Source organism: Mastomys coucha, unplaced genomic scaffold (genome assembly GCF_008632895.1).
Source record: "Mastomys coucha isolate ucsf_1 unplaced genomic scaffold, UCSF_Mcou_1 pScaffold15, whole genome shotgun sequence".
In the NCBI taxonomy this organism is placed as follows: domain Eukaryota; kingdom Metazoa; phylum Chordata; class Mammalia; order Rodentia; family Muridae; genus Mastomys; species Mastomys coucha.
Window position 1 is genome coordinate 118,102,962 of NW_022196897.1, and position 18,513 is coordinate 118,121,474.

The following is an 18,513-nucleotide window of genomic DNA, read 5'->3' on the forward strand; positions in this document are numbered from 1 at the left end:
GCTCTGTAAGATCACTTGACAAATGCACTGTGAAGAGTAGTAAAACATGAGTCCCCCCCTTTTCAAAAGTGTTGGCAGTGGATAAAGTTAGACGATGCAGCAGGAGTGTGGGCAAGGTGATCAGGAAAGGTCCCAAGCAAAGGACACACAGGCACAGACTGAGTGGCTGAGTGCAGAGGTGACAGCTTTTGGAGGCATTGGGTTAGCTCAGTCTAATCAACGAGTGGCCAGGCTCTGGTACAACAGCCTAGCTCTTCTCAGCAAACTAAACTGCTTGGAAACCCACTCCCTAGAACTCCTCTGTAAGCTCTCTGCTGCACCCTTTTGCTTCCCTTCTGTCCTGTACACCATCATGGAGCTAAGAGGGCAAATACATGGGAATGGCCACAGAACAAAACCAGAGAGGCATAAAGTGGCCACATGGTGCATGGGTCTATAAAGAAAAACAAATTACATTTTCTGAAGGTACCTGATTATGTGAAATATTAAAGATTCATTCAACATGGGAAAGGATATAGAAGTACCCTTATAGAAGACCGTGTTCTAAATTATGCTCCACTAAACATGTTAGAAATATAATACTATAGGTTTTCAGACCCCATCTTCCCACAGTGAAAAAGTGACCCAAACCCCCATTGTTGCCAGTTAAGAACAAATCAGGAAGCCAAAGGTGGTGGCATATGACTTTAATACCATTTAGGGGGCAGAGGCAGATGTATCTGAGAGTTCAAAGCCAACTGGCTTACACAGTGAGTTCAGTTCCAGGACAGCCAGGACTACATAGGTTGTCTCAAAAAATAAAAAAATAATTAAAAAAAGGTACAACTTGTCTTATCTTACGTTTTTAGCTTCTATCAAATGTCGATACATGAACAGACTGCCTCAGCAGGACACAGAAAGTGTAGTGAGCCGGCCCACAAGCAGAATAAAATTTCTATTTGTCAGGCAGAATACCATTATAAAACCATTCTATAAAATACCTTCTTGAAATTTCATTTTAAGATGAGGAAAAAATAAATCTGTCATTTTATTTAACATTCATTTTGAAGTTACAGTTTTATCAATACAATCTGCTTCTAAAGAAATCTTAGTATAATCCTAAAAGCATGCATTTATATACAGTAAGATCTACATTCCTAAATAAATTACATACATGATATATATTAAACAATAAAGAATACCAATTTGAGAATTCAGGACATTTATTTTTCTGCATGGGAACTTAACTGCTGTGTAACACACACAGCAATTACATTTACTAGGTAGTGAGACACTAAATAAGCATACTCAAAGTGTCTAAAACAGACTTTGTTTTTTTAGGCGACAAAATATTTTATGTCCTTAACATCTCACTCACCTAGCACCAGATGCAAGGACTTAACAGTAAACATGTGCAATCTCATGCTTAAAACCAAAAGCATGCATTGAGTCAAATTTATACATTCTGATCTACACTACTATATATGCAATATGTACGTTTTACAAATGCTTTATACATTAAGTTACCCTGCAGCATTCTGGAACTTGAATAGCTTTGAATTGTTTGTGAAACAAGTTTTGAGGTTCATCTGCAGGCTGGTTTGGGTCAAGTGGGAAATGGCAGCAATCTGAGGTTTATATTAAAGGAAAATGGTGCAAGTTCCTATCAACCATGTAAAGATACCTATGTACATGGATGACACAGATGTGTGCAGCTGGAGCCACCAGTGCAAATGCATGCATTGAGGTACTTAGTTTTTCCATGGTCAGGTATAATTATGCAGTCATTTTTCTCAAGCACTGGAGATTTAAGACTTAATCAAATGAAAAGCCTGAACTTTAAATGAGATATTTATATAGTTAATTTCCAAGTATTATGCTTTTAATGAAGATTCACCATTATAGGCTTGGATATCTCATTGAAATGTTTAACAGTATATTTTCTCATTGTACAGAGACTGGTTGGTAATTATACCTGGACAAGTGATAAATAGCATACTTGATATTCTTGCGGGAACTATAAATGAAATAATAAAATACTTCATTATTGCTTCATTGGACTGAGAAACCTAAGAGGCAACAGCAGTGCTCAATGGTGAAAAGTGAACATCATCAGAGCAGCGATGTACCCCTAAATGTCCTTTGTGCACTAGGAACTAAGCGTTCTCCACATTATCAATGCCGTTGGCATCCACATGGATATCAGGCTCCACACAGAAAGGAGAAGGGATGAAGTGGCTAACACTGGGACACAAACAGTTCTTAAGCTCTGGCAATTCTTGCTTCAGGCGCTCCAACTGCTCCACCTGGAATATATTTGGCTGTTCAGGCATCCAATCATATATCCTATGGTGAAACAGACACACAAAAAATATAATTTCATGTTTACTAAAGACTGACTTTTAACCTTCTAAGAAAATTTATTTTAAAACTATCTGGAATATCCTTAATGATAATGATAAAGATCAAAGCATTAGTTGAATTAATTCTCATTTTTCAAATAATTCAGAATAGAACTTTCTTTTGTAATCCTAGTTATAAAGCAATTTCTTGAATTAGAAAATGGAATTTGTAGTTCTCTAGTGTGGTTTTTGGAAGTATACAACTGGTGGTGCCTTATTTTACAGGAGGAAAACCTTCTGAGAGCTGGAACTTGTCTCCAGCGACTTAAGTCACAAATGACCAGAGAGCCCAGAAACGTGCCTCTGGTGGATGAGGCATGCTTACAGGCAAAGGCCAGCTTCATATGCTTCCCTGGGAAAACCAATAAACAACACAGGGTCATGAAAGAATTTTCATGATGTCACAGGAGGGAAGACAGTCTTAGAATACATTCTACCTCTATTAAATATATGTGCACAGTAACACAAAGATTTTCTGTTAAAGAAATGCAGGGCTACCTTTAATCCTAGCACTTGGGAGGCAGAGGCAGGCAGATTTCTGAGTTCAAAGCCAGCCTGGTCTATAGAGTGAGTTCCAGGACAGCCAGGGCTACACAGAGAAACCCTGCCTCGAAAAACCAAAAAAAAAAAAAAAAAGCAGAGCTGAAGGGTTAACTCTGAGGTATAGTACTTCTGTAGCATGAGTGAGGCTTGGTTCCCAGCACTGAAAAACAACCATCTATTTATTCACCCACCCACCCAAGCTAAGCATCTAACTTCATACTCTCCTTATGTCTCATTGATTAAAGGGAATTTCAAAGTACAGGAGTATGCCAAATAGCAGACAGAGCAGTGACACTGAGCCTACGTGGAAAGCTCAGTAAGAACAGATGAAAAGGTTCCAAAGTAGAATGAAAACAGAAAATCAGGGAAAGGATTACAAGTGTGGTCCAAAAGTTATGACACAGAGGATTATATAAAAAAGAAATAAATCTAGAAATAAATACAGGAATTCCAGAAATGCTGTACAACATTCCCTATCTTTTATCCAGTACCAGGGATAAGCCCAAGACACTGTGTACACACTACCACTGAGCAACAGTCCCATCCCAAACTTCTGGATCTCTTCCTCCCCCCAAATAAGGTTTCATGTCTGGCCTCCTGTGAGTGCTGGGACTACAGTCATGCACCATCACACCAAGTTTATGCTGTGGTAAAAATAAACTCTGGGCTTTGTGCATGCTAGGCAAAAACTGTACTAAATATGCTAAACCCAAGCCCAGTCTTTAGTGACATAACATATACCAACAGGATAGAAGGGGGGTTACAACAGACTTAGAAGAAGGTCCATCTCTGATTCCAGAGCACTGCTAACAAAGAGTAGATTCTCCCAAGTTTCACAGAGGTAACAAATACTAGAAGAAACAAAAACCAATATGATTTCAAAGTTCTCAATGATAACAATGGAACAGAGTGGCAAAATGTTAGAAAACCCTAGTAGGAAGTGACTTCTGATAGAGAACCAGGGCCTGAACCTCTGATCCAGCTATCTCCACCTTAAATGCTAGGATTAGTGTCATGGGCCACCACATCCTTTAAACTGACACTGGGGATATGGCCAGCCACTTGTGTATGCTAAGTAGACACTAGAGCAACTCATCTACAGTCTTCTTTGATTTTTAATGGTTTTTTTTATGACAAAAAACTACTACTATACAAAATAATTAAAGCACAGATTGTACAGACAGCCCCTACTAGTGGTATAAAGCTGCTGTACTTTATTTTCTAACATTTTATCGGGAGTGGTTAATTCAAGATGGCCTTTACAGTTTTATCAAATTACCATCTGGCTTTGGCATGGCAGATAGCAAGTCTATTATAGCCAAGCAGGTCTGGAAGTCCTACTCCTCTTGCTTCTTTCTGTGCAAGCACTGAGATTGCAGGCATATCCTTCAGAGCCCAGCTTGACTCATGCTGGGGGCACAGGAACACAGACCAGTGGCAGAGTGGCATTGGGAATGGCCCCAAGTTTAGTCTCAAACATCACCATCAACTCCAAAAAGGAGCAAGAGAGATAGGGGAAAAGAACAGACTTTAAGTCTTCACGCGCTTCTGTATAATCCCAGCTTGTCCCTCTCTTGCCTCCCATCAACTACTTAATTGTTCTCTTACAAAATAGGCCTTAAATAAAAAATATTTATATGGCCAGGCGGTGGTGGCGCACGCCTTTAATCTCAGCACTTGGGAGGCAGAGGCAGGTGGATTTCTGAGTTCGAGGCCAGACTGGTCTACAGAGTGAGTTCCAGGACAGCCAGAGCTACACAGAGAAACCCTGTCTTGAAAAACAAAACAAAAACAAAAACAAAACAAAAAATATTATATGAATTATAAGTTATGGTATTTATATGAATTTAATTATTATACTGTTATGTTCTGAGGATATAAAACAAAAACCAAACCAAACCTACACACTTCTATCACTGTTCTTTCATAAATGCCCCAAAGGCTCTAATCCAAATCACTAATACTCAAAACTTTCTAAATCTGTCTATTTAGAAACATACTGGTAAATACCACATAAAAAGAAAAACAAAGCACAAGAAGTCGGGAACTTGCCCACAGACAATTAAAGGAATAAAAAAACTAGTGTTTTTATTATAAGCCTTAGAGAACTATTAGAATTTTTATGCTATATGCACACCAATATAACCTCCCTTGTCTCTTGGATCCTAAGTGGAGCCCATGCCAGGTTGGCCCTACAGTTGCCCCTACAGTTCTACCCTGCTTCATGCTGGGCCCATGCCTGAAATGCAAGTCCCATCAAAGCAAATCTGACCAACTCTGTTTGTTCACTTCAAAGAACAAGGAAGAATCTAATCTCAGCACTTGTTATAATACCATCCTACATTCGGCTTCCAGAATGAAAGCCCTTGAGAGGAAGATCTGTTTAAATTTGTCTTCCTTAGAGTCATCTATGGAATTACCTTACACCTTCCTTGTCTCCAAATATCTGCAGTCATTTCTTCATCTGCATACTCACGGATACACATAGAAACTCCCAACATTTAATGAAGCCAGTATTTTTATCAAATTGTTAATATATAAAATAAGTTTTTATTTTGTTAGTTAGAAGCACCTATTTTTAAAAAAACTGGCTAATCACTGTTTTAGACAAAATTAACCAACTGGTTTAAAAGGCAGGTAGATGCGTAAGTCAGACAGCAGACCAGCTAGGCACGGCAGCATTCAACTGTGATGTCTTTGGAAAGTTGAGACAGGACGATTGCAAGACTGCATGCAGCCTGAGTAAAGCCCTCCCTATCTTCAAAATCAAAAGAAGTAAATAAGTGAACAAATTAGACCAGTTCAGACAAAATAGTGGGAGTAAAATCTTTATTAAAGAATGATATAAGTTAGTAGGACAAAGAGTAGTATGAATTAATCCAAGGAAAGTATACTTTTGCTTTTTCTTAAAGCAGTTCTGGTCAAAACTTTGTGCTTCCATCAAGTCAATGTTTTTTTACAACCTAAAACATCTTTCTACTAAATCAACTTTCTAAGTTAATATTATTAACAGCTATTAAACTTAAATCTAACATACCAATCCCCGGGAAGCTGGTTTTTGTATCTAGTCAACAAATATTTGATCCCATTCTATATCTTACTGTCCTAGCCTCTGATGATCATAAACAAAAAAAGTAAAATGTGCAGCCTAGTGTACACATTAGGAACAGGGGGTACAGTTTCCTAAGAGGCCAGAAAGGAAAAGACACACAGTATAACATGTTACATGCATGTGTGTCAGTGATACATGATCTTGAGCAAAGTGAAGCGCCCTGTGAACAGAAGATACTATTTAAAATAGTATAGTCCTTGTACAAGTGACATTTCAGTGTACAGGAGTTATTCTCTGAAGAAAAAGAAATAGCCCATCGAAGGATGTTCTGAAAGGAAAGATTCCAGAGGAGAATAGAGTGAGAGGTTAAAGAACACTGCAATGGAAGACTTCAAGGATTTAGCCTGAGAAAGCCGAATAAGCAGAGAGGCCATTTATGCTGAAATCAAGATGGTAAGTAAGGGGCATAAAGGTTTTAAAAAGTCAGGGAAATGTCCTGAGTTGGATACATACATCACTGGTAATGTATAAAGATATAAAAAGCCACAGAATTCAATGAGATCACTGAGAAAATATGGTCCCCAGTTGGTAGACTATTTGGGAAAGATTAGGAGGTATGCAAGGCCTTGTATGTCACAAGGCAGTAAACTTTGAGGTTACAAAAGTTCACACCAGGGCCTGCCTGCCTGCCTGCCCCACCCCCCTGCTTTCTGCTTGTGGATCAGAAGTAAGCTGTCAGCTACTACTCCAGCACCATGCCTGCCTGCTGCCACACTCCCATGATGGGCATGGGCTCACCCTCTGAACTGCAAACTTATCAACTCAGTAACTAAAACAACTGCAGAAAAAGTTTTGACAGACATCAAGTGTGAAACAGACAGGTATCCACACTCTACGACAAATTACACATTTGGGTTAGGGCTTAAGTGACTTTTGACATCTCAACATCTGGGAAAAGGTCTCAAGTGTCAGGATAAACTTTAGGCTGAACTACATAATTTTAACTTAACTAAATTTAATAGTTTAAAAACTAAAAACTACTACACTTTTTGAAAAATTCCATGGATATTTTTTATGAGAAACAAATACCTATCATATATTAGACCATTTACTCCAAATTCCTTCAGTTTCCTTCTGTTTTCAGGATCGTTGGTATCATCACCCCAGCAGAATATAACCAATCCCTTAGCTTTTGCCTCTTGGACATAGGATGGGTTTCTAAGGAGGTCTTCAGTATGGGCATTTATTCCCTAGAAGAAGAAAAATTCATTAAAGAAATGTAGTCATTACAGATATTAAAGGATCAGACTCTGGCTTAGTGCTCTCTAAAGGAGATGCAAGGGGGAAAAAATGGACATTTTTTTTCTTATAATTTCCATATGTGTATATATAATATATATAAAACATCAATATATAAATATAACTTATAAGCACATACTGAATGTGCAATTATTGTCATTTCTCTACTTGACATTAAACCTTTAGCCAGTTGTTACAATAGGAAGCCTTATTTAATACTGTCTAAAACAAAATAAGAACTTATATACAAACAACCCGTAATGTACTCAGCCAGCTGTGTTTATCTATTTATTCATCATGTATGTGCATGTAACAAAGAAACAAAGGTTGCACATTTGTGAGGGAGTGGGGAATGAGAGCACTTGAAGGAAATACAGGGCGTTCATATGAAGGAAAGAAAATCGAAACACAACTTACCAAGATATTTTCAAACTGTGCAAAACTCATTGCAATGGGTGTTGTCCGAGATCTGAGGTCCATGAGTTCAGGATAAATATCAGACTTTCCTTGGGTCAAAAATAATATGGGATATTTGTTTTGCTTCTGCCGAACCCTAAACCGACAAGATAAAGGGGGAAAGATTGCTAGAAAGATAATTAACTTTGAAAAACTACTAAAACTACTAAAAACTACTAAAAAGGAAACAAAACAGAGAGAAAGAGCTAGGCATCATGGCTCCAGGAGGTTGCGGCTAAGGATCACTGTAAGCTCAAGGCTGCCTAAACTACAACAGTGAATTCAGGATCTACAGATTGAGAAACTCTCAAAAGCAGAACAAATAGGAAAGGCCAATACATTACTCAGATACAACCAAGTCAAATGTAAAGATTTAAAAGTTTTTATATTCAGAAACTGGTAATGGGAAACCCTTGGGGCTTATATCTGGTATGGAGGACAAATACCAGGTGTAGGGTTACAGGCCCCAGTACAGGACAGACATAAAGGGGTGGTGGAGTACACTTGACAAAGAAGTGCCCCCCCCCTTTTCAGGAAGAAAAGAAACCATGGGTAACTGGCTGAGAGGATGCCATGTGGATAGCCTCCCAAATCCTAGCTACAATCAAAGAATACAGAATCAATTTTTTTTTTTTAAAAAAGGAATATTACTCACATTGTACAAATATCTGCATCAAATGAAGAAAATACTATTCTCCTCGTCCCAGAATTTTCTAAAACAGTTTTTAAAATTATATCCAAAAACACATTCATATCAAAATATGTTGATAAGTTGCCATCCCATACTCCATCCTGTAAGAAAGGAAATTGAGAGGCTGTGGTAAAGCTAGAGCTGCAGGGTTAGAGAAAGCCTCAACAACAACCAGCCCAACCCTTTAAATTCAGTACTGTGTTTCCCAAAAGCACACAGAATGTTATAGACAGTACACTGTAACTAAAGCGAAGAAGCATATCCATCTTTTACATAGTTGGCCCTTTGGTGCAGGAGCAGATAGACTCGGCTTATGTTACGCTCATCTCATGTACAGCAAAGTACCTACAGTCTACACCTACATACCAATCTACCTACCTCACACAGTGCTTTGTATTCTCTGCCTCTCATTCCTTTATTCCCTTCCTACCACCCAGTAACTAGTTTTGTTCTCTATCTTTGAAATAAAAATTTGATTTCCTATATAAATAAAATCATGCAGTTTTTCTTCTGTGGATGGCTTTCTTCTACTTAGCAAATAATTTCCCAAGGCCCATTTAATGTGGCAAATGGCAACATCTTATTCTTTTAATGACTATTTCTTTGCCTGCTTGTCTAGTAATGGCCACTCAGGCTGCCTCTTTATTTTGCCCATTGTGAACAAGGGGGCTATAATTACCTTAACAAGATAGTGATCTCAGTCCTTTTTGGTAGATACCCAGAAAGAGAGATAGCTGGGATATATGATAGATTTCTATTTCTAATTTCTTTAGAAACCTGTTTCTTAATAGTTATATCAATTATAGTCCTGCCTAATCAGGCTTAGGAGATATATTTTAACCACATGATGGCCAATATTTGGTTTCTTTTAACTTCTTTGATAATGACTATACTAAAGATGTGTGGCATGATTCTAGCTAATGGAGTCGGCTAACACTTACTTCACAGATGAGAAGGCCAAAATCCAGGAACAAGTAAGTGCCAAAGACCACATGGTTATCTAGTGATAGCACAGCAATAATAATTCAGGTGCTGAGACAAGAATCCATTAAACTACCAAAAGGCTTTGGCTTTAAACTTAACAAAATAAAAGCTGTACCCGTGGAAACCTGCAATATACTATGACTTAACAATTTTGACATCATCTTCAGAATCCGTAAGATACATTAGTCTTAAGTTTTAATTTTTAATACAAAATAATAAATGTTGAGACAAGCAGTGGTGGTGAACACCTTTAATCCCAGCACTTGGGAGGCAGAGGCAGGTGGATTTCTGAGTTTGAGGCCAGCCTGGTCTACAGAGTTCCAGGATAGCCAGGGATATATAGAGAAACCCTGTCTCAAAACCATCCCCCATGTATCCCCCCTCCAAAAAAATTTAATAGTCAAAATAATTCTAGAAGCCTCAGCAGACAGACAAAAACTATGTATTAGGAAAATCTTGGCTAAGAATCTTCTATCTGTACCAGGACTATCTTAGCTTGTTCCCAAACAGCATGATTTGAAGGCAGTTATTTTTCTAGGCTGTTGGTCCAAATGGTCAATTATGACAACTACTTGAGAACTCCACATCCCATGCAACCTTTTTTTTTTTTTTTTTGTCTTTTTGAGACAGGGTTTCTCTGTATAGCCCTGGCTGTCCTGGAACTCACTCTGTAGACCAGGCTGGCCTCAAACTCAGAAATCCGCCTGCCTCTGCCTCCCAAGTGCTGGGATTAAAGGCATGCGCCGCCACCGGCACGGCCCCATGCAATCTTTTATCATACATACTTTCCTCTAGCCATAAATACATTCAATATTTTTCTATCTTTAAAAGACAGACTTTTAAAATTACATGTTTCTGTGTGGGTATGTGCCTGGAGGCCAGAGGACCTGGTGCTTAGAACTGTACTTGTATCCTCTGCAAGAGCAGTAAGTGCTCCCCAGTTCCAATAGTTAATCAACCATTGTCCTCCTTGTTAGGACCCTATTTTGTCCTTATTCTATCTATGCTCTCAGCACCTAGAAAATGCCTGGCCTTTATTATCTTCTCAGTAAATATTTCTGGATAATGAATGACTAAACCTGGGATTGATGAAAACATTCACAGAAATTTCCTCTCCTAAAGTAGTATTACAAGCTAAAAAAAAAAATGTGTTTAGAAAATTATTACTTAACACATGATTTGATGAAGAAAATAAAAAAAATAGTGAGAATTTAACTACTTTTTAAGTATATCCAGAAACTTTTTATTAATGTATACTTAGCCCACTTATATACCAAAACTTGTATAATATATATCCAGCAATTAAAAGTATTCATGGTAGATTTATTTTGCTAAATAACAAAGTAAAAAAAAAGTTTTTAAAATAGCAACAAGTTCAAGTAATGTCTTTGACAACTCCATTGTCACCACAAAAGACCCTTACCCTATTTATTAAAATTGTGCAGGGCTGGTGAGATGGTTTGGCAGGTAAAGTACTTGCTACCCAAGATTGACAACCTGAGTTTGATTGATGCAGAGGATACAAGTACATGATGCATGGTGGAAGAGAGACTACAGTCCTAAGAGTTGCCCTCTTCCTTCCCATGCATTTCATAGCACCCATATCCATATTTACAAATATACACAACAGTTTTTTCTTCTTTTTTCAATTCTCTCTCTTTTTTAAAATATTTATTTATATATTTTATGTATATGACCAGAAGAGGGCATCAGGTTCCATTATAGATGGTCGTAAGCCACCATGTGGTTGCTGGGAATTGAACTCAGGACCTCTGGAAGAGCAGCCAGTAAGTGCTCTTAACCGCTGAGCTATCTCTTCAGCCCTTCTTTTTTCAATTCTAAAAGGTCCAACAATCCATGTGCTTCAATGAAACAAGATTTCAATTTTACTTAATCCCATTAAAAAAAATAAACAAAAAAAGTACTTACCCTGTGTTGGCAAATCCATTTTATTTCTATATTAAATCCTACATTTTCTGGCAATGATTCTAAAACCTAGTGTTGTTTGTTGATGATGAATTGTGTTGGTTTTGGTAAGATGCATGGCAAAATAAGAAAAAAACAGAATTATTACAAAAATCGGCTAAGACTATATTACCAATGTCTTGTCAATGTGAACTAACTTTTCTAATATCAAACTGAAAACATAGATTTATTAAACAAAGTAAAAAAACATTTTTTAAAAAGCAGCAGGTTCAAGTAATATCTTTGACAATTATCGCCACAAAAGACTCTTAACCTAAAACCTTTTCCATCATTCCTTTAAAATCTAAAGTGAGCTATAGGCAGCAAGAATTGAAGAACCTACCTATTCCTACATCGAACTCTAATCTTAACTCCCAACCCTAACCTGTGTCATGCTGTCTGAATTATATTTAGATATATCAATAAATTAAATGAAAACCATCACTTAAACTCTTTTGTAAAGGTACTGTTAACAAATACCATGATGATACCTCCCCGCAAGAAAGTACACTATATTATCCTGAGGTCCATAAATCAAAAGGGCTAACACACACACACACACACACACAGGGCAGGGAAGAGGGCAGGCAGAATATACAAGTTGCTCATCTTTGTCTGAAGAAAAGATCTTTCTCTTTCTGTCTCCCAGAGTGCTGGGAAGAAAGGTGTGTGCCACTATGAGCAGCCAATTTTTAAAATCTTTATACTATTTTTTGCTTTAGATCTTTTCACAGTGAATTTTTGAAATGTCCTATTTTCAATAATGAAGCTTCTTTATGTTCTCTCCAAACTATAAGTTTTAAATACTAGAGAGGCCTCTTCCATCATCACATATTCTTTCTACCTCTTCCCCTCTGTGCCTTCTTCACTTTATAAAGAAATATACAAACTTATTATTGTCATCAAATTAGGCCAGTGAGAGGGAAGTCATATTCAAGCGAACAGTTAAAGCTATTCTTTAAATGCAGCACAGCCTTAGGGGTGAGAGGCAGCACTCGAAACCCCAGTATCTGGGAGGAGGCAGGAAAACGAGGAGTTCCAGAACCTAGGCAACCCGAGCTATGTGATGAAATGCTTCAGTCACCCCCGCCCACCCAAGAGCACCCATCATAAGCTCACATTGGTGCTGATGTTGACAGACTAATTTTAGTGCCCGCTTAATCATTCATGCAAACAGACGTCAATGAAATAGCCTTGTCCAGGTGTCCCTCAAGGAACTTACCATCTTAAGAGAAGGAAATGGCTGGTTTTCAGAAAAGGCATTTTCCTCCTCAGAGAAAGATTCTGAAATTTCAAATTATAAAAGCATGGTAAGTAAAATGACCCCAAGCCTTAGGACAGCCTGTGCACTAGGCTTAGTATCTCTGAAGACTTATATTTGCTATCTTTAACCATTAAGAACCATTTTCTAATAAGCATCTAGCAAAAAGACTAGCTCGTAATACTTCATGTAAATACCATCCATTGTGGTCCCAAAGTGATTCTTTTTATATAAATAATTGTTAAGAGGACTCTGAATAGTAGCCAGTAGTAACTCATCTCTTGATGGAATTTGGGGTTGTATCATCAAAATTAGCTCAGAAATTACAGATTCAAGAAAATCTAAGAGTTGGGGCTGTAGCTCAGTTGGTAAAGAGATAACCTGGCATGAATGTAACCCTGGGTTCCAGCTTCAGGAATGAATAAAACTGGGCACGGTATACACCTGTAATCCCAGCACTTGGAAAGTAGAGCCAAGTGGATAAGAAGTTCAAAGTTATCCTTGGATATGGAAATCGAGGCTATTGTGAGCTACATGAAACTACCTTAAAAATAAAATCTACAGCTACTTTTGTTATCATATTCTCTTAATCCAAAATAGATTAAAAAGCACAAAAGTTGCCGGGCAGTGGTGGTGCACACCTTTAGTCCCAGCACTTGGGAGGCAGAGGCAGGCTGATTTCTGAGTTCAAGGCCAGCCTGGTCTATAGAGTGAGTTCCAGGACAGCCAGGGCTATACAGAGAAACCCTGTCTTGAAAAACCAAAAACCAAAAACCAAAAAAAAAAAAAAAAAAAAAAAAAAAAAAAAAAAAAAATCACCCCATGTACAGTTCAAATGTATTTTAAAACTAAAATTAAGTAAAAACTTGAATAATTAAAGGTAAGCCTATGAAGTCACATACTGAGATAACCTTGGTGTCTAAAGCACCTCATTACCCTTCTCAAGGGCAGTCACTAAGTGGTTTTCACAAAGCACATTATTGAGTACCTGTCCTTTGTAGAACACTGTGAAAGTAGTCTCTAGGACTGTGAAACCACTGTCCTGCCTTCAAGAGATAACATATTCCAGCTAAAGGGGGTGCAAATGCAATGGGTTTCAAGAGGTACATAAATCATTGAGCTCTGTTGAGAGAGGGTATAAAGAGGCACTAAACAGCAATGTGGGAAGCAGGCCATTCTGGGAAGACACAGAAGCATGAAGCTGTTCAGTAAAGTGATTTGCCATCCATCACAGCTAGAGAGGACAGAGCTGATTCAACTTCTGGCACTGGAAGCTGTATAATGGTTAAGGATTCTGGAAAGAACTGACATAAAACTAAGGAAAGTAGTGAAATCCTTATTTGCATGAAACACCCTAGTAGAAAATCTATTCACATCTACAAAATTAGATTCAGATGAACCAATACTATAGTCATTAAAATGAGCAAAGATAAAACTGTATCTATGACAATCATAAAACAAAAACAATGTTTCCAAACTAGCACATACGTCTGTGGTCTTTGGTTTTTAGTGCGGTCACATGAGAAAGCTAGAAAACAAACAACACAAAATGCAATTAGAAAAAAAGCCATAGTTGATGCAAGTAATCACAAAAAAAGTAATTTGAAAAGCTAGCAAGCTAGAATAGATAAAATGTGGATTTACCAGTTTAGTAATAATAAACACTAAACTAAGCATTGTATGCACATGAAATCATAACCAAATGCCGAAGATACAAAAACTCAGAAAACTATTTGTACTTAGCTGTTTGTTTAAGTATCCACTAGGGGTGAGATAAGGAATCTCACACAGTAAAACAAATTATACCAAGATCCTAGTATGTATAAAAACTATCCCATGCATGTTGGATGCATAGTCATTCATTTGTGCAGAGAGTATTACTAAATCATACAAATGTAAACCATACTAAGGCTGAAGGGAAATTTGTATTTTGTGTCCCTGTTAATACCTTCAATAACTGGAGTTGGTCAAATGTTAATTCTTTTACTGGAATTTCAAACAGTTCAACTGGATCAGCTTCAACTTTCTATTGGAAAAAGGGAGAAATAAATCTGTTTTACTATTTTTGAATGTTTGCACTACATACACCTACAATCTCAATTTACTTAAGATGAGATAGCTCTTAGGTATCATGACCCCATGCAGAAAAGTCCTTCTAACTTAGCACTACAGGAGCTCTTGTTCTAGCTTTTTTTTTTTTTTTTTAAAGTTTATTTTTTCCTTGTAGTCCCAGAAGAGCCCAAAGCCTTTCACATGCTGAGCACAGGCTCTCATCTCTGAGCTTCTGTTTGTACTGCAGGCAGCGGAGTTATAACCTGAGCTCCTGGCTTTTGTCTTTACTGCAGGCAGCCAGAGCCTGGAAGAAAGAGGCATCTGAAAGGGAGGAACCACCCATGGCAAAGCATGATGACAGGCATCATTTTTACTGCCTCCTTCATGCGGTATCCACTTCACTTGTCACTTATTCATGCTACATGCCTAGGAACTCAACATGCAAATACTATAAGCGGTTTAATGCTGCAAATCAATTTCTAATTTTTCTAAGCCTTTTAATATTTAAGCTGTACTAAAAGTGGCAGGTGCACACACAAAAAATTCTATGAAAATGTGTCTGATTATCTATAAGCAATATTTTAGAACCATGATCTAGCATGTATCCTCCACAGGCAAATCTATATTTTAAAGCCGTATCAAATGTTATACTGTAGGAAATGAACTAAGGTACCACCAATAAATCAACTCAACATTAAAAGTCATTGCACAAATATATTCACTCATGAACATGGTACAAACCTGTGTATGCACAAATTTTTTCTGGAAGGACACACAAGAAACTATTAAGAATAAGGGAATGAGATCAAGGGAAGGGGGAGGAAGATTTGTCATTCATTTCATCTTCTGAACTACTTGCATTTAACGGACATGGGTGAATTGTTTTTACATGAAAATGCTAACTTAAAATAAAACTCAAAGATAAAAATAGATACAATTCATTACTTTCATTCCCCCATCAACTCATTTGGATTCAACTGCACAAGACAGTCTGCTGAAAACAAGGGATCAATAATACTCTTCAATAAGCTATGTTAGAAATAACATTCTCTTGTAGCAAAAATGACCTTCACTATTGCTCCTCTGAATAGATGAATCCTCTCCCTTTGTCCTCTGACACTATTCCACAAAGACAGAAGGGTACCTATCTAGGTCTGTACTTAGAACCTCCTATCTACTAAGCAGGTAAAGCCAGCTATCCTGTCAAATTCTATTGTCCAATAGCAGAAAACTGGCCAACTTTAAACCAGATCACTGAAAATTATACTCAATTAAAAAAAAAATCCAAGAAGAACCTTCCTAATTTAAGTCCCTTAGAAAATACTTGGTTCGTGTATATGCTTCAGTAAGTTTTTAAAACAGTAACAGTAAATCTTCGGGATTCTACATGCATTTTCACATCTCACTTGTATTTCAGATCTTCCCTGTATCACATGCTCCTCTCTCTTCTTACTGCTTCTACTGCAGCTGTGTCTCGCTGCTCTGTAGTCCTCAAATTCCTGTATCTCCATCTAATCTGCTTTGACTGAGAGACCTTCCGTATGCTGATGCCACACCACTCCACTGTGATCACTTGTAGCTTTGGCTAAACTGTGCCAGCTGACTAAGATACAAAGCAGAGGGGCGGGAGAGATGGCTCAGTGGTTAAGAGCACTGACTGCTCTTCAGAGGTCCTGAGTTCAAATCCCAGCAACGACATGGTGGCTCACAGCCATCTGTAATAAGATTAGATGCCATCTTCTGGTATGTCTGAAGACAGCTACAATGTATTTATAAAGTAAATCTTTTTTTTTCTCCCCTGGCTGTCCTGGAACTCACTCTATAGACCAGGCTGGCCTCAAACTCAGAAATCCACCTGCCTCTGCCTCCCAAGTATTGGGATTAAAAGTGTGCGCTACCACTGCCTGGCTCAATAAATCTTAAAAAAAAAAAGAAAAAGAAGCAGAAATAGATGGAGTCCTGGGGAAATAATCTTCCTTTTCTGCCTCAATATTGTACCCAAGGGACCAATACAGAAAATACTTGGCATGTCCCTTTATTAGCAACATCAAAAAGCAAATTCAATGACACTGATGCCTGACTCTAGAAAATCATTATTCCCATCAAAACTGTCTCCTAATAATAGAAAGGCTAAAAGAAACTGGTAGTAATTCACTAAACAAATGAATTTACCAATTGTAACAAATAACTAAAAATGTAACAAACTTTGTTTTTGAACATCTTATTACAGTAAGAGTAAAATATAAGAATATCAACATACCCTTTTCATAGTCAAACAGCAGGTAAGATCATGATACACCACAGGCACAAAGTCCTTTGAAAGGTGGACATCAAATTCTACAAATGCTGCACCCTGACAGAAGAAAAGGAAGCAAGTATTTCAAACAAGCAATCAACACATTTCTCTTAATGATTGGATAAAAGAAAAAATTTAATATAATCAAGTTTACGTTTGTTTTCTTTTACAGTATAGAATAATGTATTTCAATATGGTATTTCACACATGTATTGATACATTTCTTAAAGTATCATATAGAGGCAGCCAGATGATAGTTCAGTGGGTAGGTGTACTTGGCACCAAGCCTGATAACCTGAGTCCAATCTCTAAGACTCACATGATAGGAGGAGGGTACCAATAATCCCCACAAGTTGTCCTTTGACCTCCACATGTAGACAGTGCCAGCAACTCCTCCCAACCCCAAAGATAATAAAATGCAATGAGTTTTAAATAAAATCACTACCTTCTATTAGCATTATTTCCAATGTAAAACCAAGCATTAGGAACTTTTTATCTCAAAAAAGGAAGAAGAGGCATAGTGGCTCATAATTGTAATAATCATAACAGTTGGGAAACAGAAGCAGGGGACCACCTAAGTTCAAGGACAGGCTGGCTGAACTAAATTTTGAATTTTAGGCTACGTGCTATTTTTTCAACAGCATGAGCGATCTCAAGGTGGGGGAGCATTGTGTGCACACAAGAAGTTTAAAGCTCTTACTCATTTTTTGTTCTTTCAAAGTATCTGTGTTTAGTTCCCAGCACCCACATAATGACTCTCAAATGGTTATAACTCTGGCTGGACAGGATCTGACACCTTCTGGCCTCTAAACCAGACACACAAACAGTGCACTTAGACACATGTAGGCAAAACACTCTTATACATTCTGTTATTTACATGTAAATCTTCATTATAAATCTAAACACAAATAACAAAAGATATTTATTCTTTACTTAGAAACATTTTCAGAGTAGTTTTCTTTTTATCTGTTAGTACAAACTGGAAGAGATCCCTGTCTCTATCTCAACAATCTAAAGTTGTTTACAGAAAGGATACTTACATGACTGGCAGCACTTCTTAAAGAAGCGATAGTATTTTCCTGTACTTTAGCTAGCCTGAAATAAAGAAATACAGTCATCAAGTACTAAAGAAAAGAAACATTGTAGTAAGCCAACTCCACCACATCTTCAACAGTGAAAACGGGACTTACTTCTGTGCTGAGGCTAATTTTACTATATTCAAAATATGATAGTGAACACTCTTGGCTGGTATGTGCACTTATTTCATAAACACCAGCTCTATTACTTACAATGAAAATTCAACATCATAATACATAGCTTCCCTGTACTTGAATATTTTCTTGGAAACAAGTAAGGTGCCTGATTAAGGAAAACAGTCTTTTTCTAGGGAACAAAGAAACTGAAAAGAAATGTACTACTTTTAAAGCCTCCAAATGACTTCATACTGGCAAAACATGGGGAAGTGGGAATGACCGACACACCAACAGGGTTGATTTCATTAAGGAGGAGGAGAGTAAGTAAGAGCCAAGATTT

General features: G+C 37.5%; 1 protein-coding gene and 1 long non-coding RNA gene across 7 annotated transcripts in view; one reads left to right on the top strand and one right to left on the bottom strand.

The window, feature by feature from the left end:
- Positions 1-671: 671 nt before the first annotated feature.
- The window catches only part of Gpcpd1 (glycerophosphocholine phosphodiesterase 1), a 47,679-nt gene continuing 29,837 nt past the window's right edge, over positions 672-18,513 (bottom strand). For 3 of the 6 annotated variants that reach the window (XM_031371989.1, XM_031371990.1, XM_031371993.1), the window contains 11 exons: positions 18,021-18,075; positions 16,945-17,037; positions 15,426-15,446; positions 14,581-14,658; positions 14,121-14,160; positions 12,594-12,655; positions 11,336-11,401; positions 8,387-8,523; positions 7,693-7,828; positions 7,066-7,226; positions 672-2,325 (listed from right to left, as the gene is read on the bottom strand). In XM_031371989.1, coding sequence (XP_031227849.1) covers positions 2,136-2,325; positions 7,066-7,226; positions 7,693-7,828; positions 8,387-8,523; positions 11,336-11,401; positions 12,594-12,655; positions 14,121-14,160; positions 14,581-14,658; positions 15,426-15,446; positions 16,945-17,037; positions 18,021-18,075 — 1,039 coding nt within the window. In that variant the 3' untranslated portion in view covers positions 672-2,135. The remainder of the gene's footprint in view (positions 2,326-7,065; positions 7,227-7,692; positions 7,829-8,386; positions 8,524-11,335; positions 11,402-12,593; positions 12,656-14,120; positions 14,161-14,580; positions 14,659-15,425; positions 15,447-16,944; positions 17,038-18,020; positions 18,076-18,513) is intronic. The other 3 variants (XM_031371991.1, XM_031371994.1, XM_031371992.1) reach the window with 1 other exon arrangement.
- The window catches only part of LOC116090983, a 12,953-nt gene continuing 6,910 nt past the window's right edge, over positions 12,471-18,513 (top strand). Inside the window, exon 1 of the long non-coding RNA XR_004118879.1 lies at positions 12,471-12,681. This is a non-coding gene — a long non-coding RNA (uncharacterized LOC116090983). The remainder of the gene's footprint in view (positions 12,682-18,513) is intronic.